This window comes from Oncorhynchus masou, chromosome 2, assembly GCF_036934945.1.
Source record: "Oncorhynchus masou masou isolate Uvic2021 chromosome 2, UVic_Omas_1.1, whole genome shotgun sequence".
NCBI classification, from domain to species: domain Eukaryota; kingdom Metazoa; phylum Chordata; class Actinopteri; order Salmoniformes; family Salmonidae; genus Oncorhynchus; species Oncorhynchus masou.
Genome location: NC_088213.1, coordinates 26240829 through 26265970, shown reverse-complemented (window position 1 = coordinate 26265970; position 25142 = coordinate 26240829). Strand labels below are relative to the sequence as shown.

Genomic DNA, 25142 nt, shown 5'->3' with positions numbered 1-25142 from the left:
ACACTGAGCATGTGCAAACTCCTTATAGATTACGTTATGCATTTAACCCTTCAGTTCCTGAGTTAAGTATTTATCCTGTAAAAACCTCTCCTTTATAATAATGCTATAGTAATGTAGCATTACATTAAGCCTTATTGCACCTATAATTAACCTGAGACATAGTATTCTTACTCCACTGTAGCCAAGACCAGTGTACAAGTGAATGCAAACTTTAATTTCACCAGTTTAGTCTGAACAATTGTATTCATGTAATACACATGTAATTCCATAGCTGTAATACACACAGTAATAGGTATTCTACTTGAGTAGTCAAGGCACAGATAAGGTGTCAGAAATAGGAAAAATATGTAAATGAACATTCTGATGCACAATTTAGAATATATTTCATTAGAATGTTGTCCTACTTGAAAAAAAGTCAGATAAGTCAAAGCAACTGTGGTGCTGAACTCTGTAGACATGTACAAAGAGCTACACCTTGTGGTAAAAGGTGACGGTACAAACATGCAGAACTTTGCCATTAGATTCACATTCTCATTTTCCAATCATTTACCGGACAGTTAGGAAAAAAAATGTATATTATATTTTATTATTTCAAAATAAATGTTAATAATGAACCAACATTCATTAGCTTGGACAAAAATATGTACAAGAATGAATATAATTTACAAACACTTGCCATACATTATCATTTTGCACAACTTAATACTGTAAAGATCACAAGCGTAATGAATGCACACACCAAGAATCATCCAAGCCAGCACAGATATTCTCAATATTCTCTGCATGAAAATTAACAACTGTTGGAAAGTTGTAATAAGAAACATGTTTAACACCCTAATATTGCAGTGGTCTTTAAAAATGGGATAAAACTACTGGGGACTTTTAAACAGTTATTGCAAATATGTGTCAATACAGTTCCAGAAATTACTTCTGATATCAAATTGGGTGAACAAATAATGTGCTAGTAATATAAGGGCTAAGTAACAACATATTCTTATTTATTAAACACCAAAACAGCTTTCATGAGAGCACACTGTATTGACTGAACAGCTACAGGATCTCCCATCAGGCATGATCCCTCTGAAAACTACTGCAGTGCAATCAAGATGAGGTAATGATGCAACCTCTATGAACTACAAAAATGTGAAGGCCAAATTTCAAACAAGGACATTAACACAACTAAATTAAATTAAACAGGTCATGAATGATGGGTTACAGCGGGATTGGGATACAGTAGAGCTGTGTTTACACAGGCAGAACAGTTCTAATCTTTTGACCAATTATTGACAAAAGCTGATCGGTCAAAACACCAATTAGTGGTAAAAAAAAATTAGAAAAATTGGGTTGCCCGTGTCAACACAGCCATTACATAAAAATATGAAGCGCTAAGCCTGCTTTTATACATGCAGCCTAATTCTGATCTATTTTTTCACTAATTGGTCTTTTGACTAATCAGATCAGCTCTGAGAAAAGATCTGATGTGACTGGTCAAAAGACCAATTAGCGGAAAAAATATATATGAATTCGACTGCCTGTGTAAACACAGCCTTAGACATGCCAAGTGGACACACATTAATTCAGGTAATTAAATAATAAATTACATTTTCCAATACTCAGAAAGGGTTTCTATAGTGGATTAAAACGCTAATCCAAGTAAGACCGTTGATCAAAATTAAAAAATGCATTCTCACTTTTTAAAATCAAATCAATTTTCATAAATGAGTGATTTCAGATGCAGAAGAGTGGACAGTGCTTGAGACATGGATTTTGAAGAAACATCAATAGTAAGACTGCCCAAGTGCACATTCACTGCATCAACCTCGACACAACCAGAAGGTTTCACAGCAGCAGAGAATTCATATAATGACATCAGGTAAGGCCAAATAAAAAAAATCACATCAAAGCACCCAAACTATAGTACAAATTAGGCATAACACCAACAGATACATACAGGTTGGACTCTAAGAAAATATATAAACTGCCTTAAGTATTCACACCCCTTGACTCTTTTGTGTTACAGCCTGAATTTAAAATGTATTCCATTTAGATTTTTTGTCAATGCCCTTCATACAATACCCTTTCATGTCAAAGTGGAAGGTTATGTTTTTAGACATTTTTTACAAACTAATAGAATTGAAAAGCTGAATAGTCTTGAGTCAATAAGTATTCAACACCTTTGTTATTGAGGCTTACCTTAAGTTCAGGAGTAAAAATGTGCTCAACAAGTCACATGGACTCACACTACGTGCAATAAGTGTCAAATATGATTTCTTTATGACAACCTCATCTCCGTCCCAACACTTACAATTATCTGTAAGGTCCCTGAATCGAGAAGTGAATTTCAAAAAGCAGATTCAAAAGCCCAGGGAGGTTGTCCAATGCCTTACGTAGGGCATCGATTTGTAGTTAGATGGGTAAAAAAAAATATTTAAAAAATAAAATACTAAACAGATGTTGAATATCCCATCGAGCATGGTGAAGTTACTAATTACACTTTGGAGACAAATTCACCTTTCAGCAGGACAATAACCTAAAACACAATGCCAAATATACACTGGAGTTGCTGACCAAGACAACATTTAATGTTCCTGAGTGGCCTAGTTACAGTTCACTTAAAGCTCGCCGCCATTGGACTCTAAAGCAGTGGAAAAGCGTTTTCTGAAGTGATCAATCACGCTTCAACATCTGACAGATGGGTTTGGCGGATGCCAGGAGAATGTTATCTGTCCCAATGCAACTAAGTTTGGTGGAGGAGGAATAATGGTTCGGGCTAGGCCCCTTAGTCCGAATGAAGGCTAATCTTAACACTACAGCATACAATGACATTCTAGACGATTCGATGCTTCCAAATTTGTGGCAACAGTGTGGGGAAGGTCCTTTCTTGTTTCATCATGACAATGCCCCTGTGCACAAAGCGAGGTCCATACAGAAATGATTTGTCGAGATTGGTATGGAAGAACTTGACTGGCCTGCACAGAGCCCTGACCTCAACCCCATGAAACACCTTTGGGAAGAATTGAAACGCCGACTGCAGCAAAAGAGGGGACCAACTCCATATTAATAGCCATGATTTTGGAATGAGATCTTCAACAAGCAGGTGTCCACATACTTTTGGTCATGTAGCGTATGTGTTTTTTTTTTTTTTTACAAATGTTAGAATTTTTCTTCAACTTAGAGAGAGTATTGTGTAGATCGTTAACAAAAATATTACAATTAAATCCATTTTAATCCCGCAACAACATTTGGAAAAGCCAAGGGGTGTGACTACTTTCTGAAGGCACTGTACATGAAGTAGCAGTGTGAAATCACTAACACCTGGGAAAAGCATGAACAACCAAAAATCTAAATTGGTAGCTTTGCAAAGGGCACTGCTGGGTCACCCACTACTGCATTTCTCAACTGGCCGAGCATTTGGACTGGTGACGCACAAAAGGGAGAGCACAGGCAGAGTGGCAGTCTCAGCACCATTAGTAGAACAAATATAAAAAGAATAGTATACAAAACACCAGTTTTCAATACTTGATATGCCGTTTCATACAATTAAAGGGGAAATCCAATGAATAGCAATGTTTTAGTGAAAGGCCCAGCAGAAGCATCAAGGGTTTCATATTTATCTTTCTACAGTTTAAGTCAAAAGTTTACATACACCTTAGCCAAATACATTTAAACTCAGTTTTTCACAATTCCTGACATTTAATCCGAGTAAAAATTCCCTATCTTAGGTCAGTTAGGATCACCACTTTATTTTAAGAATGTGCAATGTCAGAATAATAAGAGAGCATGATTTCTTTCATCACATTCCCACTGGGTCAGAAGTTAACATGCACTCAATTAGTATTTGGTAGTATTGCCTTTAAATTGTATAACTTGGGTCAAACGTTTCAGGTAGCCTTCCAAAAGCTTCCCACAATAAGTTGGGTGAATTTTGGCCCATTCCTCCTGACAGAGCTGGTGTAACTGAGTCAGGTTTGTCGGCCTCCTTGCTCGCATGCGCCTTTTCAGTTCTGCCCACAAATTTTCTATAGGATTGAGGTCATGGCTTTGTGATGGCCACTCCAACACCTTGACTTTGTTGTCCTTAAGCCATTTTGCCACAACTTTGGAAGCAGTCTTGGGGTCATTGTCCATTTGCGACCAAGCTTTAAGTTCCTGACTGATGTCTTGAGATGTTGCTTCAATATATCCACATACTTCTCCTCCCTCATGATGCTATCTATTTTGTGAAATGCACCAGTCCCTCCTGCAGCAAAGCACCTCCAAAACATGATGCTGCCACCCTCGTGCTTCACGGTTGGGATGGTGTTCTTCGGCTTGCAAGCATCCCCCTTTTTCCTGCAAACATAACGATGGTCATTATGGCCAAACATATCTACTTTTGTTTCATCAGACCAGATTTCTCCAAAAGGTACAATCTTTGTCCCCATGTGCAGTTGCAAACCATAGTCTGGCTTTTTTATGGCGGTTTTGGAGCAGTGGCTTCTTCCTTGCTGAGCAGCCTTTCAGGTTATGTCGATTTATAGTACTTGTTTTACTGTGGATATAGATACTTTTGTACCCGTTTCCTCCAGCGTCTCCAGCTGTTGTTCTGGGATTGATTTGCACTTTTCGCACCAAAGTACGTTCATCTCTAGGAGACAGAACGCGTCTCCTTCCTGAGCGGTTTGACGGCTGCGTGGTCCCATGGTGTTTATACTTGCGTACTATCGTTTGTACAGATGAACGTGGTACCTTCAGGCATTTGGAAATTGCTCCAAGGATGAACCAGAGTTGTGGAGGACTACAATTAATTTTCCCATGATGTCAAGCAAAGAGGCACTGCGTTTGAAGGTAGGCCTTGAAATATATCCACAGGTACACCTCCAATTGACTCAAATGATGTGTATTAGCCTATCAGAAGCTTCTAAAGCCATGACATTTTCTGAATTTTCCAAGCTGTTTAAAGGTACCATCAACTTAGTGTATGTAAACTCGGAATTGTGATACAGTGAATTAAGTGAAATAATCTGTCTAAACAATTGGTTGAAAAATTACTTGTGTAATGCACAAAGTAGATGTCCTAACCGACTTGCCAAAACTATAGTTTGTTAACAAGAAATTTGTGGTGGTTGAAAAACAAGTTAACTGCATGTGTGCACATGCATATTTTTCATGTCAACATTGATGGCACACAGATCATTTTAGGGTGGTGTGTTAACAATATCTTCAAATGATAGAACATTCTAAATGATTTAATATGTTCACAATCTAACCAGTGTATAAAACAGTCATAACAATAGTCCAAAAATGTTGTGAAAATCAAAAACACTGAACTGCGACTGATCAGTATTGCTTTGACTTCACCCATATCACAGGTTAAGAGATTAAATCAATTCAAAACACTGTTCAAGAAATACAAAGGAGGGAAGTTTAGCTTGAACTTGTGAGAACCATTGTGAGTAAAAACAATAAAGACAGATGCCTGATGTTTTCTGTATCCTTTCTTAAAATTGTCAATTTCCAGGCATGCAACATTTAACAATTATGGGAAAACAAACCCGAGGATGAGCAGAGGCCAGTTAGTCCTTTGTAGAGCACAAAGTTGAGGTGGCCACCACCACATGTTTTGGGCACAGGAGTCAGGGTTGTGTCAACGGGCAATGTTTCCACTGCAACCTCAGCAGGTGTGTGGGACAGCAACAGGCAGGACTATGTGAGTGACAGCGAGGTGTACCATTCCTGAGCCAAGGGACGGGCTGGGGGATCAGGCAGGCAGATGAGTTGCTGAGTTGTCTAATGCCTACTCCATCTTCTGCTGCAGTTTCTTCTGGAAGCAGACAGGCAGGATAGAGAGTACGGCCAGGACACCTAGCACAATCAGAGAGTTCCAGGACACTGCCTCCCCAGCTGTCGTCAGTTTATACAGTGTTGTGCCAGCGTTGATCGCCACGAAGGACGGTGGGGCCACTCCTGACAGTCAGAGATAAGGGAGGAAGTCAGGATTGTAAGACCGCCTAGGAATGCCTTGGCTATCACCAAATATTTCTGTAGAAAAGTCAACAAAGGCTTGAGCTCCTTTTTTTAATACTGTGTTGAGCTGTTGACGGTAGGTGCACTTGATTCAAAAGCCCTGCGCACCGGGTAAGCAGCATTCCCATTTTTATTTGTCTGAAGAGACAAACTCCACCTACCCTTGGCAAATCTGTGACTAAATTGAGTGCACCTACTGCGCTGCCCAATCAGACAGCTCAAATCTCCGTGGCTATAGAGTTCCATGACCCTGGCCAGAGCCAAGTTTAATAGGCTACTAGCCTATGTAAGATTTAATAACTTTTAAAATCATGACCACAGAGACTGTCAACGTATACAGCAAAGAGCTGCTGTTTTTACGAGTGAGTTCATGTTTAACTTTATATTCAGCACGGTCACTGTTTTTATTCAACACTATTACAAAAAGCTGCTTCTCCGTACTTCCGCTCAGGCTGCAGCTGCAATGAATGAGTAGCATCGATAGCCCTGCGTTTTATTATTATTAGCAGCTTGTTGTGTCGATTTTATATTCAATGAATATGTTCCTATGACCAGAGAAAGTTACAACATGAATTTGTGCATGAGGCAGATACGGTGCGACTCGAGTTTCGGCATCAGGTGGAAGATGGTGTTCCCTCTCTCTGGTCAGTCTCACCAGAGGAATTCCAATTTGTAAACTCGGGCATCTTTCTAGAGCTCCGACTTTTCGACCTGAAGATCACTGACATCGTGATTTGACCTCGTTGACCATCAATCCAGTAAAATAAAAAAAAACATTTCAATTGATTGATGCAATTGATGCACCACAGTGCTTCACAAGTGCTAAATCAACTGATCTGTTTTGTTATCAAAGTTTTGAAATATAATATGATCTGACATTAACAATATTGGCAAGCCAATCATATAGCCAATATGCTGTGATAATGTATTAGGCCTACTGCCCAAACCTCATTCCTACAAAACTGTTTGTGAGGTTAATGTAAAAAATATATATATATAATAATCTGAGCTGTAGATCTCCGCATGCTTTTAGACTGCAAAAGTGATCTGGACTCAGAAAGGGTTGGTGATCACTGTATTAAATAGTATGAGAGATTCAAAAATAGCTCAGCAATAAAGACAATGCAACACTGTTTTCTACCAAAAAGGAAATACTGGAGTTTGATATATTCTAGTCTTACCAAAGAAAGTACCAAGGAAGAAGACCCCCAAAGGCACGTTGATGACAGGTGAGGTGATGTTGATGAACCAGTTGGGGAGAAAAGGAGTGATCCTCAGAAATATGATGTAATTGATGAGATGATCTCTGTGCTTGTCTACCTGTAATTGAAAGCAGATAGCATAACCGGTCATTCACAGTAAGGCTTGGAGGCTACTAGCCCCCTACTAAGACTCCACTGTTCTGTGGGTGCAGATAGACATGTGGCTGTTACTAAACTGTTAAAGTTTGCTTGTACTCTCATATCAACAACTTCCTATGCTGTTCAAGTACAGAAACAACCTGTTTTTCCTTCCAAAAAGGTCTTACCTGCTGGGACCATTTCTGGGCTCTCTCTGTCAGGTATCTGTAGACCACTGGTCGCCCTACTAGATAAGACAGCATGTAGCAGAAGGAAGCCCCTAGGCCAGAGCACTGGACACAACAGTGACAGAGGCAGTACATTTTGTAAACAGAGTCTGGTTTACAGAGTCAAAGTACATTTCGTAAATGTCACCACTATTATTAGTCCTTGTGTCCATAGTATACTCACCAGGCAAACGAGGAAAAGAGCCAGGGGGAAGGGGTAGAGATAACCAGACAGGATGCTGAGGAAGATGGATCCAGGGATCGCAAATGTCTGTAGGCTGAGTCAGCAGCATCAAGGATTACAGCTCAAGGGTTGAACACACAGCAGCATGTGCACACACACTTGTGGATGCGGTCACAAAAATACATGAAACAAAAATATAAAATGTTGTCTCACTCCTCTTCAAGAACTGTGTAAAGTTGCTGGATATTGGCAGGAACTGGAACACGCTGTCGTACACTTAAATCCAAAGCATCCCAAACCTGGACATACAGTGCCTTGTGAAAGTATTCGGCCCCCTTGAACTTTGCGACCTTTTGCCACATTTCAGGCTTCAAACATAAAGATATAAAACTGTATTTTTTTGTGAAGAATCAACAAGTGGGACACAATCATGAAGTGGAACGACATTTATTGGATATTTCAAACTTTATTAACAAATCAAAAACTGAAAAATTGGGCGTGCAAAATTATTCATCCCCTTTACTTTCAGTGCAGCAAACTCTCTCCAGAAGTTCAGTGAGGATCTCTGAATGATCCAATGTTGACCTAAATGACTAATGATGATAAATACAATCCACCTGTGTGTAATCAAGTCTCCGTATAAATGCACCTGCACTGTGATAGTCTCAGAGGTCCGTTAAAATCGCAGAGAGCATCATGAAGAACAAGGAACACACCAGGCAGGTCCGAGATACTGTTGTGAAGAAGTTTAAAGCCGCATTTGGATACAAAAAGATTTCCCAAGCTTTAAACATCCCAAGGAGCACTGTGCAAGCGATAATATTGAAATGGAAGGAGTATCAGACCACTGCAAATCTACCAAGACCTGGCCGTCCCTCTAAACTTTCAGCTCATACAAGGAGAAGACTGATCGGAGATGCAGCCAAGAGGCCCATGATCACTCTGGATGAACTGCAGAGATCTACAGCTGAGGTGGGGGAGACTGTCCATAGGACAACAATCAGTCGTATATTGCACAAATCTGGCCTTTATGGAAGAGTGGCAAGAAGAAAGACATTTCTTAAAGATATCCATAAAAAGTGCCGTTTAAAGTTTGCCACAAGCCACCTGGGAGACACACCAAACATGTGGAAGAAGGTGCTCTGGTCAGATGAAACCAAAATTTAACTTTTTGGCAACAATGCAAAACGTTATGTTTGGTGTAAAAGCAACACAGCTCATCACCCTGACCACACCATCCCCACTGTCAAACATGGTGGTGGCAGCATCATGGTTTGGGCCTGCTTTTCTTCAGCAGGGACAGGGAAGATGGTTAAAATTGATGGGAAGATGGATGGAGCCAAATACAGGACCATTCTGGAAGAAAACCTGATGGAGTCTGCAAAAGACCTGAGACTGGGACGGAGATTTGTCTTCCAACAAGACAATGATCCAAAACATAAAGCAAAATCTACAATGGAATGGTTCAAAAATAAACATATCCAGGTGTTAGAATGGCCAAGTCAAAGTCCAAACCTGAATCCAATCGAGAATCTGTGGAAAGAACTGAAAACTGCTGTTCACAAATGCTCTCCATCCAACCTCACTGAGCTCGAGCTGTTTTGCAAAGAGGAATGGGAAAAAATTTCAGTCTCTCGATGTGCAAAACTGATAGAGACATACCCCAAGCGACTTACAGCTGTAATCGCAGCAAAAGGTGGCGCTACAAAGTATTAACTTAAGGGGGCTGAATAATTTTGCACGCCCAATTTTTCAGTTTTTGATTTGTTAAAAAAGTTTGAAAAATCCAATAAATGTTGTTCCACTTCATGATTGTGTTCCACTTGTTGTTGATTCTTCACAAAAAAAAAAAATACAGTTTTATATCTTTATGTTTGAAGCCTGAAATGTGGCAAAAGGTTGCAAAGTTCAAGAGGGCCGAATACTTTCGCAAGGCACTGTATTTGGTGAGTATGCATGGCATGGAAGAACTGGCACATTTTCAAATTCCAGGAATTTTGTACAGATCCTTGCGACATGGGGCTGTGCATTATCATGCTGAAACATGAACACATAGGTGTTCCTTTTGTCCAGGTGGGAAGGAATACCTATGTGAGAACACTGTTCACTGACTACAGCTCAGCGTTCAACACCATAGTGTACACAAGGCTCATCACTAAGCTAAGGACTCTGGGACTAAACACCTCCCTCTGCAACTGGATCCTGTACTTCCTGACAGGCTGTCCCCAGGTGGTAAGAGTAGGCAACAACATGTCTGCCACGCTGATCCTTAACACTGGGGCCCCTCAGGGGTGTGTACTTAGTCCCCTCCTGTACTCCCTGTTCACCCACGACTACGTGGCCAAACACATCTCCAACATCATTAAATTAAACACAACCGTGATAGGCCTGATCACCGACAACAATGAGACGTCAGTTGAAGTCAGAGAACTGGAAGCGTGGTGCCAGGACAACAACCTCTCCCTCAATGTGAGCAAGACTAATGAGCTGATCGTGGACTACAGGAAAAGGCAGGCCAAACGGGCCCCCATTAACATTGATGGGGCTGTAGTGGAGCAGGTCGAGAGTTTCAAGTTCCTTCGTGTCCACATCACCAACGAACTATCATGGTCCAAGCACACCAAGACAGTCGTGAAGAGGGCACGACAAAACCCTTTTCCCCTCAGGAGACTGAATTTCTTTTGGCATGGGTCCCCAGATCCTCAAAAGTTTCTACAGGTGTACCATCGAGAGCATCCTGACCAGTTGCATCACTGCCTGGTATGGCAACTGCTCGGCATCGTACCACAAGGAGCTACAGAGTATAGTGCGTACGGCCCAGTACATCACTGGAGCCAAAATTCCTGCCATCCAGGACCTGTATAATAGGCGGTGTCAGAGGAAAGCCCATAAAATTGTCAAAAACTCCAGCCACCCAAGCTATATACTGATCTCTGCTACTGCACAGCAAGCGGTACCGGAGTGCCAAGTCTAGGACCAACAGGCTCCTCAACAGCTTCTACCCCCAAGCCATAAGACTGCTGAACAATTCATAAAATCGCCACCGTACTATTTACATTTCACCCCCCCCCCCCTTTTGTACACTGCCACTACTCGTTGTTTATTATCTATGCATAGTCACTTCACCCCAGCAACAGCCCCAAAACATCACTGCTCTAGAGGAGATCTGCATGGAGGAATGGGCCAAAATACCAGCAACAGCGTGTGAAAACCTTGTGAAGACGTACAGAAAACGTTTGACCTCTGTTAAATACCCTTTGTTGGCAATGACAAAGGATTGAGATGAACTTTTGTTATTGACCAAACACTTATTTTCCACCATAATTTGCAAATATATTCATTAAAAATCCTACAATGTGATTTTCTGGATTTTTTTTCCTAATTTTGTCTGTCATAGTTGAAGTGTACCTATGAAAATTACAGGCCTCATATTTTTAAGTGAGAGAACTTGCACAATTGGTGGCTGACTAAATACGTTTTTGCCCCACTGTACATGTACAAATTACCTCAACTAACCTGTACCCCCGCACAAACTCAGTACCGGTATCACCTGTATATAACCTCGTTATTTTGTTACTTTTTATTTTAGTCTATTTGGTAAATATTTTTTTTTACTTCTCTTGAACTGCACTGTAGGTTAAGGGCTTTTAAGTAAAATTCACAGTAAGGTCTACACTTGCTGTATTCGGCGCATGTGATAAATAAAGTTGGATTTGATTTCGATGGCTGAATGAATGAATGGGTCTCAGGATCTCGTCACGGTATCTATCTCTGTGAATTCAAATTGGCATCGATAAAATGCAATTGTGTTCGTTGTCCGTAGTTTGTCTGCCCATAGCTTAGCACTCTGTTCTCAACGTTGACATCAGCAAACCGCTCACCCACACATGCTGTCTGCCATCTGCTCAGTACAGTTGAAACAGGGATTCATCCGTGAAGAGCACACTTCTTTTTTCCCCCTCTTCTATTTTTACCACTTTTTCTCCCCAATTTCACTGTATCCAATTGTTTTTAGGAGCTACTACCTTGTCTCATCGCTACAACTCCCGTACGGGCTCGGGAGAGACGAAGGTTGAAAGTCATGCATCCTCCAATACACAACCCAACCAAGCCGCACAGCTTCTTAACACAGCGCACATCCAACCCGGAAGCCAGCCGCACCAATGTGTTGGAGGAGACACCTGGAAACACCTGGGTTCGCGCGCCCGGCACAGGAGTCGCTGATGCGCGATGAGACAAGGATATCCCTACTGGCCAAGCCCTCCCTAACGATGCTTGGCCAATTGTGCGTCGCCCCACGGACCTCCCAGTCGTGGCCGGTTGCGACAGAGCCTGGGCGCGAACCCTGGGTCTCTGGTGGCACAGCTGGCGCTGCAGTACAGCGCCCTTAACCACTGCACCACCCGGAAGGCCTGAAGAGCACACTTTGCCAGTGGCAATCGAATGTGAGTATTTGCGCACTGAAGTTGGTTACTACACCGAACTGCATGCAGTCAGGTCAAGACCTTGGTGAGAACGACAAGCACGCAGATGAGCTTCCCTGAGATGGTTTCCGACAGTTTGGGCAGAAATTGTTCTGTTGTGCAAACCCACAGTTTCATCAGCTATCCGGGTGGCTGGTCTCAGATGATCCCGCAGGTGAAGCAGCCAGAGTTGGAGGTCCTGGGCTGGTGTGGTTACATGCGGTCTGCGGTTGTGAGGCCGGTTGGACGTACTGCCAAATTCTCTAAAACGACATTGGAGGCAGCTTATGGTAGAGAAATTAACATTAAAATTCTCTGGCAATAGCTCTGGTGGACATTGCTGCAGTCAGCATGCCAATTGCATGTTCCCTCAACTTGAGACATCTGTGGCATTGTGTTGTGTGACAAAACTACACATTTTAGAGTGGCCTTTTATTGTGCACAGCACAAGGTGCACCTGTGTCATGATCATGCTGTTTAATCAGCTTCTTGATATAGTACACCTGTCAGGTGGATGGATTATCTTAGCAAAGAAGAAATGCTCACGAACAGAGATGTAAACAAATGTGTACACAATGAGAGAAATAAGCTTTTTGTGCATATGGAACATTTCTGGGATCTTTTATTTCAGCTCATGAAACATGGGACCAACACTTTAAAATGTTACATTTCTTATGTTTAGTATAGTTAAGATATACTACACTGTAGTAGTATACAGTGCCAGTTTATTATAGAGCTGGCTGCAGTACTAATTTGCAGTCATCTGCCTGCTTTCAGCAACATCACAGGCAGATACAAGTATCAGCTATAAAAAGAGGTGAGTCCAGTGGTACCACCTTATATCAAAACACAATCCATATTCAGAGCACATTTTGATGAATAAAGTCTACACAGTATGAACTATGAATACAAATGTGGTATCATGTCTGAGGTCTTCTACCGCTAGTTTGCTTAACCTCTTTCTCCTCCACTCTCTAGGAACATGTTAATGCATAGTGTCTGCGCTCTGGCCAGTATGTGCTAACATCACAAGGACTGGACCAGCTGACCAGGCCCCAGACATTGTCTGGGATGTATTGCCTTGTAATTTTACTGGTCGTGTTGCTGACCTTGATCATGTTGTGGGCAAAGCATTCCTCTGATAGGATATCCTAACATTTATTTACCAGTAAAACTACAAGGCAACACATCACAGACAGCGGCTGGGGCCTGGTCAGCTGGTGCAGTCCTTGTGCTGTTAGCACATACTGGCCAGAGCACAGAAACTATGCATTAATGTGCCAAGACAATGGAGGGGAAAGAAAAAAGGAAAACTAGCAGAGGAAGCAGGGTAGAAAACATCAGGCATGATACTGCATTTGTATTCATAGTTCATACTGTGCAGTGTTAATTCATATTCTTCATAATAAACTGTGCTCTGAAGATGGGTGATGTTTACATATGAGGTGGGACCATAACATGCATCAAACCATGTTTTTCTCCTCTTTTATAGCGGATAATTCTCTGCCTGTAATGTCGGTCTGAAGTGCAATTGACAAAGCTGGAACAGAGTTTCTATTTCAAATAGCTGTGGGTGGAAAGGAAGTCCTTAGAACCTACTGTACTGATAAAGTTTAACTTGTGTGCACTGCATGTCCGCATTAATCTGTCTATCATAAAATTAGGAAAAATGTACCGCACTCTGGTTATTGTGAACACACAATTGCCTGAATTAATACTCAAGGATCAAATCCCACTGTACCTCCACCTCTCCTCTGCTGACCCACTGGAATAGATAGGGGGCCTCGCAGACTTGATTAATGTTGAAACAACTATTAAGTATGCAACTCTATCTTCCAAAAGTTGACAACTTTGCAATACACTTCCTAACCAAAAGGATACAAAATATAGGTGGTAAAGTAGGCTACCAACACTTGGGTGTAGTAGGTGTCCTTATATTTGGAAAGTACAGTGCCCAAGGCTTTGGCATCATCCATATCTTTGGGGATTTTAATAGTAGCCATCTCATCACTGAAATGAAAAAACATGGATATCAATTCACCATCACACAATGTTGTGGATAAATAAAAGTGTGTGAAAATCTGTGTGCAAGGGCTTTGACACTTACAGAAAATTTAAAACGTGACCGTCTATATTGGAGCGTATCATACTAGGCAGTACACAATTTAAATCAAATGATTCTCATCATTAGCTGTGATAATCATTGATAACAGGCTACTATATAGATGTAATAGGCAGATTTCCAAACAGCCTTTACATGGTGATACTTTTTGTTCTCTATTCGACAACTCAGGTGTCTCCTAAACTCTGATGGCTAGTTGCAGGGGAATGTTTGAATTTAGAAAATGCTCCATTATAAAATCAAATCCATTTTTGCTCCATGAAATAATCCAACAATGTATACGCCACACACATATATGGGGCAAACAAGTATTTAGTCAGCCACCAATTGTGCAAGTTCTCCCACTTAAAAAGATGAGGCCTGTAATTTTCATAATAGGTACACTTCAACTATGACAGACAAAATGAGAAAAAAAAAAATCCAGAAAAATCACGCTGTAGGATTTAATGAATTTATTTGCATATTATAGTGGAAAATAAGTATTTGGTCACCTACAAACAAGCAAGATTTCTGGCTCTCACAGACCTGTAACTTCTTCTTTAATAACAGGCTCCTCTGTCCTCCACTCGTTACCTGTATTAATGGCACCTGTTTGAACTTGTTATCAGTATATAAGACACCTGTCCACAACCTCAAACAGTCACACTCCAAACTCCACTATGGCCAAGACAAAAGAGCTGTCAAAGGACACCAGAAACAACATTGTAGACCTGCACCAGGCTGGGAAGACTAAATCTGCAATAGGTAAGCAGCTTGGTTTGAGGAAATCAACTGTGGGAGCAATTATTAGGAAATGGAAGACATACAAGACCACTGAATCTCCCTCGATCTGGGGTTCCACGCAAGATCTCACCCCATGGGGTCAAAATGATCACAAGAACGGTGAGCAAAAATCCCAGAACCACACGGGGGGGACCTAGTGAATGACCTGCAGAGAGCTGGGACCAAAGTAACAAAGCCTACCATCAGTAACACACTACGCCGCCAGGGACTCAAATCCTGCAGTGCCAGACGTGTCCCCCTGCTTAAGCCAGTACATATCCAGGCCCATCTGAAGTTTGCTAGAGAGCATTTGGATGATCCAGAAGAATATTGGGAGAATGTCATATGGTCAGATGAAACCAAAATATAACTTTTTGGTAAAAATTCAACTCGTTGTGTTTGGAGGACAAAGAATGCTGAGTTGCATCCAAAGAACACCATACCTACTGTGAAGCATGGGGTGGAAACATCATGCTTTGGGGCTGTTTTTCTGCAAAGGGACCAGGACGACTGATCCGTGTAAAGGAAAGAATGAATGGGGCCATGTATCGTGAGATTTTGAGTGAAAACCTTCTTCCATCAGCAAGGGCATTGAAGATGAAACGTGGCTGGGTCTTTCAGCATGACAATGATCCCAAACACACCGCCCGGGCAACGAAGGAGTGGCTTCGGAAGAAGCATTTCAAGGTCCTGGAGTGGCCTAGCCAGTCTCCAGATCTCAACCCCATAGAAAATCTTTGGAGGGAGTTGAAAGTCAGTGTTGTCCAGCAACAGCCCTAAAACATCACTGCTCTAGAGGAGATCTGCATGGAGGAATGGGCCGAAATACCAGCAACAGTGTGAAAACCATGTCAAACATTTTCTGTAAGTCTTCACCTCTGTCATTGCCAACAAAGGGTATATAACAAAGTATTGAGATCAACTTTTGTTATTGACCAAATGTCTTTTCCACCATAATTTGCAAATAAATTAAAAATCCTACTGTGATTGTCTGGAATTTCTCATTTTGTCCGTCATAGTTGAAGTGTACCTATGATGAAAATTACAGGCCTCTCATCTTTTTAAGTGGGAGAACTTGCACAATTGGTGGCAGACAATACTTTTTTGCCACACTGTACATACACACACACATATTGTGGGCAAAGGGGGTCGAGTGATAAATGGCAGATATGTCAGAGCAGAACTAATAAACGGCTCTGCCCCATCACTAAAATGGCCACCCCGCTCAGAACTACAGATCACAAAATGGCCGACTGACAAAACTACAATTCCCAGAAGCAAGGGGAACCCTCAGAAGGTGGTGCCGATCCACATATAAAGGGTCAAGACGAACCAGGAAGAGTGAGAGAAAGGGCTGGAATGATCTGTGAACCATGGAGAAAGAGACAATATATGGATTTGGATATATATATATGGATATATATGGATTTACCGTGTATGAGCTGGACTGATTGGACTTACCTGTTGGCTTTTGGACCTGGACCTACCGAGAACCAGATTTGTGTATCGAACCCTGCTATCCTTGAACTTGCCTGCGGCCTGGCTGGACAAGGACGGAGAAACAAACACACAGGTACTGTCCTGTTCGAGAGAACTCTCATTCTGGGGTAATTTTGGTGACAGTTTCCCACTTCATTTGTGACAAATGCTCTTAATCTTGAAGAGATTTGCCACACGTGGTGGAGAATGCGGGCAGGTCTTCTGGCACCATACCTGGCAGGGGACGCTCAAAAAGCGTATTTCAACCTGGAGTTGAAAGACGCACAGGATTACGATGAACTAAAGGGAGATATTCTGACTAGACTAGGAGTGACCGATACCGTGAGGGCACAGCGCTTCCACCAGTGGTCCTACAGACCTGGACAACCCCCCCGAACACAGATGTTCGACTTGACTCACCTGGCACGGAAATGGTTGCGACCGGAGACCCGTTCATCCGCTGAGATCGTAGAGACCATTGTACTCTACTAGTTTCAGCTAGGTCTACCCCAAGGAGTTTGACGATGGGATGGCCAGAACAAGGTACATTCTGCCAACGATCTCGTGGGCCTGGTTGAACGGTATTGTATGGCAGGAACAGCTGAGCAGGCACAGGAGGAAAATTCCCCAGGCCTGGGAGAACCAGCGGACAGGGTAAGACTGTCCCAACATTTGGAGGGGGAGAGAGCTGCGTAGGGCTGTGAGAAAAGAATCATAATGTGGCCGAGACTACGGAAAAAAATGGAAACTGGGACCGAGCAGTTGAGAGGGTCTCCCCCCGAAACCCTATTATCTGTTACAATTGTAATCGACCGGGACATATTGCAGCCTACTGCCATATTAAAGAGCCAATGCAATGTAACCTCTGTGAAAAAGACAACGCTGATATATGGTATGCATGTCCTGTGGTAACCACTGTACTTGACAGCGCCAGAGACCAACATATGTGCAGGGTGAAGGTTGAAGGGAAAGAGGTTGAAGCACTGCTGGATTCCGGCAGTATGCTAACCCTGGTCGTTGCAAACCTAGTGCCGACTCAAACTGGATACAAGTCAGGATACCAGTGTTACGTGCATTCATGGGAATACTCGTCTGTACCCCACAGCCTTAGCGAGCATACAAACCGAGGACAGTCTACTGGATTATGAGGTCGGCGTGGTCCCAAAGACACCATGATGTAATACTGGGTAAAAAATTCCAACTTTGCCAAGTTAGGCCAAAAGAACGGCATATTTGATAACCAACAACCATGACCAAGCAGTAGCATTCAACCAAAGCCAAGAAAAGGGGTCCCCCAGGGGCTAACCTCACAGGTGCTAGTAGGGGAGGATGAGGAAGAAGTGGCAGAACTAGTTGATAAATGAGCAGCCCAGTACTAGTGGGGCTGGTGTGGATCTGAATCCAGAGGACGACTATCTAGAACCAGCAGACCTGGCAGGGTCCCTGACTATTTCGGGATGGCCCAAAAACAGGAACCAAACCTGCAGCAAGCCAGAACAGATGAGCAGGTCGTTGATGGTACTCCCATAAATGATGGGATGATGCCTAATAGTTTCCCCCACTTCATCATGAAAAGGGGTTTGGTGTATAGTCTCAAAAATAGGGGTTGATGTGGTGGAACAGTTGTTGGTCCCCACTCAGTACCGGAGGACAGCACTTGATCTGGCTCATGGGCACATTGTGTGGACACCTTGGTATCGATAAAACCCAAGACCGGATTGTAACGAGGTTTTACTGGCCAGGAATTCAGGCTGTAGAGGCTTGGCATTGTGGAGAGCGCCCAGAGTACCAGTTAAGAGCTCCCCAACCAGCTGTTAGTGCCACTCCATAATCAAAACACCATTTGAGAGAATAATGATGGATATTGGGCCCACTACCCAAATCCGCCAGAGGGCACCAATACATTCTGGTCATTCTAGATTATGCCACTCGCTACCCAGAAGCCATTCCCCTTTGGACGATGGCTTCCAAAAATATCACCAAGGAATTAGCGCTCCTGTTCACCAGGGTAGGGATTCCAAAGGAGATCCTTACTGACCAGGGGACCCCCTTTATGTCCCGCCTTACGGCAGACCTTTGTAAATTGTGGCAGGTGAAACAGTTGAGGACATCAGTTTACCAACCTCAGATGGACGGGCTGGTTGAGAGATTCAACCATACCCTGAAGTCAATGCTCAGGAAGGTAATCTATAAGGATGAGAAAAACTGGGATTGCATGTTGTGTCAGAGCACGTCACGGCAACACAAGACAAGATAGCCACAGTCATGCCCATCGCCAGAGAGCACGAGACAAGCACAAGAGCACCAGCGGCACACTTATAACCGGCAGGCTACCATGAGGGAATTTCAACCGGGAGATAAGGTGTTAGTGCTGATCCCCACGGTAGAGTGCAAACTACGTTAGAGTGCAAACTACTAGCCACATGGAAAGGACCATATGAAGTACTGGAGAGAATAGAAGTTAATCCGACAGCCAGGTCGATGGCCCCAGGAACAGATCTATCACATAAACCTGTTAAAAGCATGGAGAGAGAGACACTAATGGTCACGTACCCCAAACACAGGAGACAGCCAAAATAAATATTTCACCTACTCGGTCCCCAACAACAGAAATGTGTTTGAGGTACCCGGCCGAACTGAGGTTACGGCTCATGATATCGGTTCCCTACCAGGGAGAAAAGTGAGCATGAGGCCATATAGGGTACCTGAGGCTCAACAGGCCGCGATTAGAGCAGACTGAGAAAATGTTGGCAGCTGGAGTGATCGAAGAGTCGCATAGTGAGTGGCCTCGCCCAATGATTTTGGTCTCCAAGCCCGATGTGTCTTTGCAGTTTTGTAATGGCTTTCGGAAGGTAAATAATCTCCAAGTTTGATGCCTACCCCATGCCCTGAGTAGATTAACTGCTGGAGAAAAATTGGTAAAGCTTGGTACATTACGACCTTGGACCTAACCAAAGTGTATTGGCAAATTCCTCTGACCCCCAAAGCCAAAGAAAAGACAGCCTTTGCGACCCCAGATGGTTTGTTTCAATACATTGTCATGCCATTCGGCTTACACAAGGCCCCAGCCACCTTTCAACGGCTAATGGACAAGGTCCTAAAACCGCACCAAGCATACGGCGCAGTTTATTTAGATGACGTGGGGATCTACAGCCCAGATTGGGAATCCCACTTACCCCGGGTACAGGCAGTGTTAGACGCCCTTAGAAAGGCAGAGCTCACGGCAAACCCTGACAAGTGTTACATGGGGTTAGAGGAAACAGAGTACCTGGGATACACTGTGGGAAGAGGGTTAATCAAACCCCAACGTAAGAAGGTGGGAGGCAATTAGAGAATGGCCGAAACCAGTAAATAAGAACCAGGTTCGAGCCTTCCTAGGGCCGACCGGTTACTACCGGAAGTTCATCCCAAGTTATGGCACAGTGGCCGCCCTACTCACAGACATGACTAGAGCCAGAGGGCCAAACATGGCCAAATGGAATGAAAGGGCCACCAAATCATTTAGGACATTACAGGAGGCTCTCCGCTGTAATCCAGTGCTGGTGGTATCAGATTGAGAGAAAGTTTGTGGTTCAGACGGATGGCTCAGGAGGTCGGCTTGGGAGCAGTGCTATCCCAAGAGGTAGGAGGGGTGGAACACCACATCCTGTTTTTAAAATCAGGAGCTGGAACCACGGGAGACCAACTACTCAGTCATTGAGAAAGAGGAGCTGCCAGTGAAGTGGGCTCTAGAAAGCCTGAAATACTACCTGCTGGGGAGCCACTTCACCCTCATCAGTGACCATGCCCCACTCACCTGGAAGCATAGAGCTAAAGAGAAAACCGCTCGGGTGATGCGGTGGTTTGAGTCTCCAACTGTTTCATTTTGACTTAACACAGAGCAGGGTAGGAAATGTGGATGGGTTATCCCGCATGCACTAATATTTTGCTGTGGTAGCCCGACCTAGGGGGACAGATCTAGGGGGTAGATGTGGCAAAGAAGGGGGTCGAGTGATAAATGGCAGATATGTCAGAGCAGAACTAATAAACAGCTCTGCCCTATCACTAAAATGGCCACCCCGAGCAGAACTACAGATCACAAAATGTCCGACTGACAAAACTACAATTCTTAGAAGCAAGGGGAACCCTCAGAAGGTGGGGCTGACCCACAGATAAAGGGTCAAGACAAACCAGGAAGAGAGAGAAAGGGCTGGAAAGATCTGTGAACCATAGAGAAAGAGGCAATAAATATCAGCTGGTTTTACCGTATATGAGCTGGACTGATTGGACTTACCTGTTGGCGTTTGGACCTACCGAGAACCCAATTCCTGTACCTAACCCTGCTATCCTTGAGCCTGTGGCCTGGGTGGATCAGGAAGGAGACAAACACACAGGTACTGTCCTGTTCGGAAGAACTCTCAATCTGGGGTGATTTTGGTGACAGTTTCCCACTTCATTTGTGACAAACACTCCTGATCTTGAAGAGATTTGACACAATAAATAAATAAAATATATATACACAGTTGAAGTTGAAAGTTTACATACACTGTCTTAGGTCAGTTAGGATCCCCACTTTATTTTAAGAATGTGAAATGTACTATTATTCTGAGTTATTTCAGCTTTTATTTCATCACATTCCCAGTGGGTCAGAAGTTCACATACACTCAATTAGTATTTGGAAGCATTGCCTTTAAATTGTTTAACTTGGGTCAAATGTTTCAAGTAGCCTTCCACAATAAGTTGGGTGAATTTTGGCCCATTCCTCCTGACAGAGCTGGTGTAACTGAGTCAGGTTTGTAGATCTCCTTGCTTGCACACGCTTTTTAAATTCTGCCCACAAATTTTCTATGGAATTGAGGTCAGGGCTTTGTGATGGCCACTCCAATACCTTGACTTTGTTGTCCTTATGCCATTTTGGCACAACATTGGAAGTATGCTTGGAGTCATTGTCCATTTCAAAGACCCATTTGCGACCAAGCTTCCTGACTGAAATCTTCATGTTGCTTCAATAAATCCACACTTTTCCTCCCTCACGATGCCATCTATTTTGTGAAATGCACCAGTCCCTCCTGCAGCAAAGCACCACCACAACATGCTGCTGCCACCCCCATGCTTCACGGTTGGGATGGTGTTCTTCGGCTTGTAAGCCTCCCCCTTTTTCCTCCAAACATAATGATGGTCATTATGACCAAACAGTTCTATTTTTGTTTCATCAGACCAGGGGACATTTCTCCAAAAAGTACAATCTTTGTCCCCATGTGCAGTTGCAAACTGTAGTCTGGCTTTTTTTAATGGCGGTTTTGGAGCAGTCGCTTCTTCCTTGCTGAGCGGCCTTTCAGGTTATGTCGATTTGTAGGACTCGTTTTACTGTAGATATAGATACTTTTGTACCTATTTCCTCCAGGATCTCCAGCTGTTGTTCTGGGATTGATTTGCACTTTTCACACCAAAGTACATTCATCTGTAGGAGACAGAATGTCTCTCCTTCCTGAGCGGTATGACAGCTGCATGGTTCCATGGTGTACTTGCGTACTATTGTTTGTACAGATGAACGTGGTACCTTCAGGCATTTGGAAATTGGTCCCAAGGATGAACCTGACTTGGAGGTCGATAATTTTTTTCTGAGGTCTTGGCTGATTTCTTTGGATTTCCCTTGATGTCAAGCAAAGAGGCACTGTGTTTGAAGGTAGGCCTTGAAATACATCCACAGGTACACCTCCAATTGACTCAAATTATGTCAATTAGCCTATCAGAAGTTTCTAAAGCCATGACATTATTTTCTGGAATTTTCCAAGCTGTTTAAAAGCAGTCAATTTTGTATGTAACCTTCTGACCCACTGGAATTGTGATAGTGAAATAATCTGTCTGTAAACAATTGTTTGAAAAATGACTTGTCATGCACAAAGTAGATGTCCTAACCGACTTGCCAAAACTATAGTTTTGAAATTTGTGGAGTGGTTGAAAAACGAGTTTATGTCTCCAACCTAAGTGTATTTAAACTTCTGTGTGTGTGTGTGTGTGTATATATATATATATATATCAAATCAATCATGTAAAGGTTGGTTGAAAATATGCCTATACTGGTGCCTGTTATCAACATCATCACAGCTAATGATGAGAACCGTTTGAATGAGATGATTTAACTTGGCTGGTGAATGCCATTTGGTAGGCTGTTTCACAAAAGTTAAATGTTGAACAAAAGTAACTCTTTGTACATAGGTCAGCTTGATGGAAAGATAAATGCAAAAAACAATTACTTGTCGAGCTCTGGGAAATTCCTGTACACTAGGTACATGACAGAAGCAGCGCAGGTGAAGACAGAAAGCAGGATGAGGAGAGACATGCGAGCTGAGCCCCCTCCAGTGTATTGAGTCTCTGTGGAGAGATGATTAGCCAGGTTATATAGCATACAGTCATCAAATTTAAAATATCATAAGCCTATATTCTTCTGTAACAACAGCAGTAAGCCTCATGTAATGTCTTGCTTCACTTGTTCTAGTTCCTGGTTGATTTCCCCAGAGTACATGAAGCATGCTATGTAGTCAAACCATTCAAGATATATAATCCTTGAAACTGACTACATGTATTCTAACTTTGAGGAGGAACATATGCCTTTGTTTCCACATGACTCCAAGCTAATCAGTTTATTTTAAAAGGTTAAACAAAATGTATAAGTGTGTATTGTGTAACATCCTGTTATGATAATTGTTGCTCTATCTATATAATAACATTACATGGTTAGCCTAATATTTTCCTGACTTCATCCAAGTGGTTCTGTCATTGACATTGATTAACATTGGCAACTTAACCTCAAACTGGGTATGGTCCCTGACAGCGGCTGGATAGATAGCAACCTACTAAGTAACTAACCTGATCATGTTAATTTCAACCAACGATACTGGTAACTAACCCATTTTGTCTGTGCTTCAACTCCGTCATACCACCCACCTTCTGAATCTTGATAATCAGCTGTTAGTAACGTTAGTTAGCCAACGCTGACTGACAACAGCATATCCGCATTTCACAATCATCTGGCTGGTTATTAAGCCGGCTAGCAACATTTTTTAACAAGACGTTTACCATATCAAAGAAACAGTAATGTATCTTAACGTTAGCAAATCAATTAGAAAAACACAAGAAAATTAGCTAACTATACTAGCCAGTTAGCCGGGATAGCAACGTCGTTAGCTATACATACCTTTGAGGGTTTGTGCCTCGTTACATTTTGTCTTCGGTTCGTCGTGTAACGTTACTAACGAAACACTATCGACCTCTCGTCTTTCTCTTCGTTTCTTGGCCATGTCCGCTTATTAAATTAAGATATCGATCTAGCTACACCGGGCTTCTTTCTGTCAAAGAGACGAGAGACCGCTTTGTCAACCGGCGACTAGCAAATTGACACATTCCCACAACCTTTCACCTTTTCTGAGTTTGTTTTTCTACTTTTTCCCCACAGTGCCCCTATTGGGCACCCTGCATTTCCAAGACAATGCTACAGCAGCACAGTGTTTACTATTTATATAGTATATTATTGGCGTTTTTACAGTAGCAGTAATATTAGTAGCTTTCATTTATGTGACTAAGTTTTGAGTACAACATCTAGATAGATGTTGGTTGTTCTCTGATGTTATGATGTCATCCAAATCATCGTGAAAGATGGTGCTGAATTGTTTTTTTTGTGTTTTTTTAATTAACAACAAATCAATACATAAAGCACATGAGGGAACACAAGCATACATAGATTACAAACAATAGACAATCGAGCTAGGGGGTACAATATCACATTACTATTACACAAGGACCTTAAGGGACATGTATATATTTACAATTCTAACAGCTTTTTTGTTAGTAGAGCATTTAACCGTCTTAAAATACGGTTCAATTTATTTTTGTAGGGTACGAAAATGTGTTTTTCTGTTTGTAAATTTACATTTGTGTTTTTGAAATTTGACCAAAAGAATAATGAAATTAATTACATAAAAATGTTTCCGCTTATTTCTATTGTATGTAAAGAATCCAAACAGTACATCTCTCCACAATAGTGTAAAATCTTCAATTATAAACCTACTGATGTCTTGCCACAGTTTTCTTACATGCATACAATGCCAAAAAAGATGCAAAACTGTTTCTGGGTGGTTAATACAAAAGGAGCAATTTGAGTTGATGTTTTCCTTAAACTTCTTCATATAGTGGTTGGCAGGATAATATTTATTAATAATTTTAAAGGAAACTTCCTTAATTTTGTTAACAAGTAGGTATGTGTGTGGCAACAACCAAACTTTTTTCCAACAGATATTATCAATAAATCCATTCCAATAAGGCATGACATAAGGTATAGATACAACATCCTGCTGAAACAAGGATCGTATCGCTCTGTTGTTGAATGGATCAAAAGAGAAACAAATCTTTCCTACTGATGAGTCAACAGGGTAAATAGTAGGTAGGCCCTGAGGGTTAGGTCTTGACACGTTCCTGAATAATAGAGCAACACCTGAGGGAATGGCATCTAAAACAATTGCAAAATCTTTAGGTGTTACATGGACCTTGTAAAGTGATAAGAATTATAACTGAGTAAAAAGA

The 25142-nt window shown here is 42.2% G+C and overlaps 1 protein-coding gene across 2 annotated transcripts; it reads right to left on the bottom strand.

Moving 5' to 3' along the window:
* Positions 1–567: 567 nt before the first annotated feature.
* On the bottom strand, positions 568–23976 carry LOC135557641 (transmembrane protein 41B-like). Of its 2 annotated transcripts, XM_064991116.1 has the most exons (7): positions 23761–23976; positions 22820–22937; positions 14102–14230; positions 7758–7851; positions 7535–7639; positions 7188–7326; positions 568–5946 (listed from the first exon to the last, which is right to left on the bottom strand). In XM_064991116.1, the coding sequence occupies exons 1-7, from the start codon at positions 23861–23863 to the stop codon at positions 5777–5779; spliced, it is 858 nt and encodes a 285-aa protein (XP_064847188.1). In that variant the 5' UTR covers positions 23864–23976; the 3' UTR covers positions 568–5776. The 2 variants fall into 2 exon arrangements, with proteins under 2 accessions (XP_064847188.1, XP_064847197.1); XM_064991125.1 differs by lacking the exon at positions 14102–14230.
* Positions 23977–25142: the final 1166 nt, after the last annotated feature.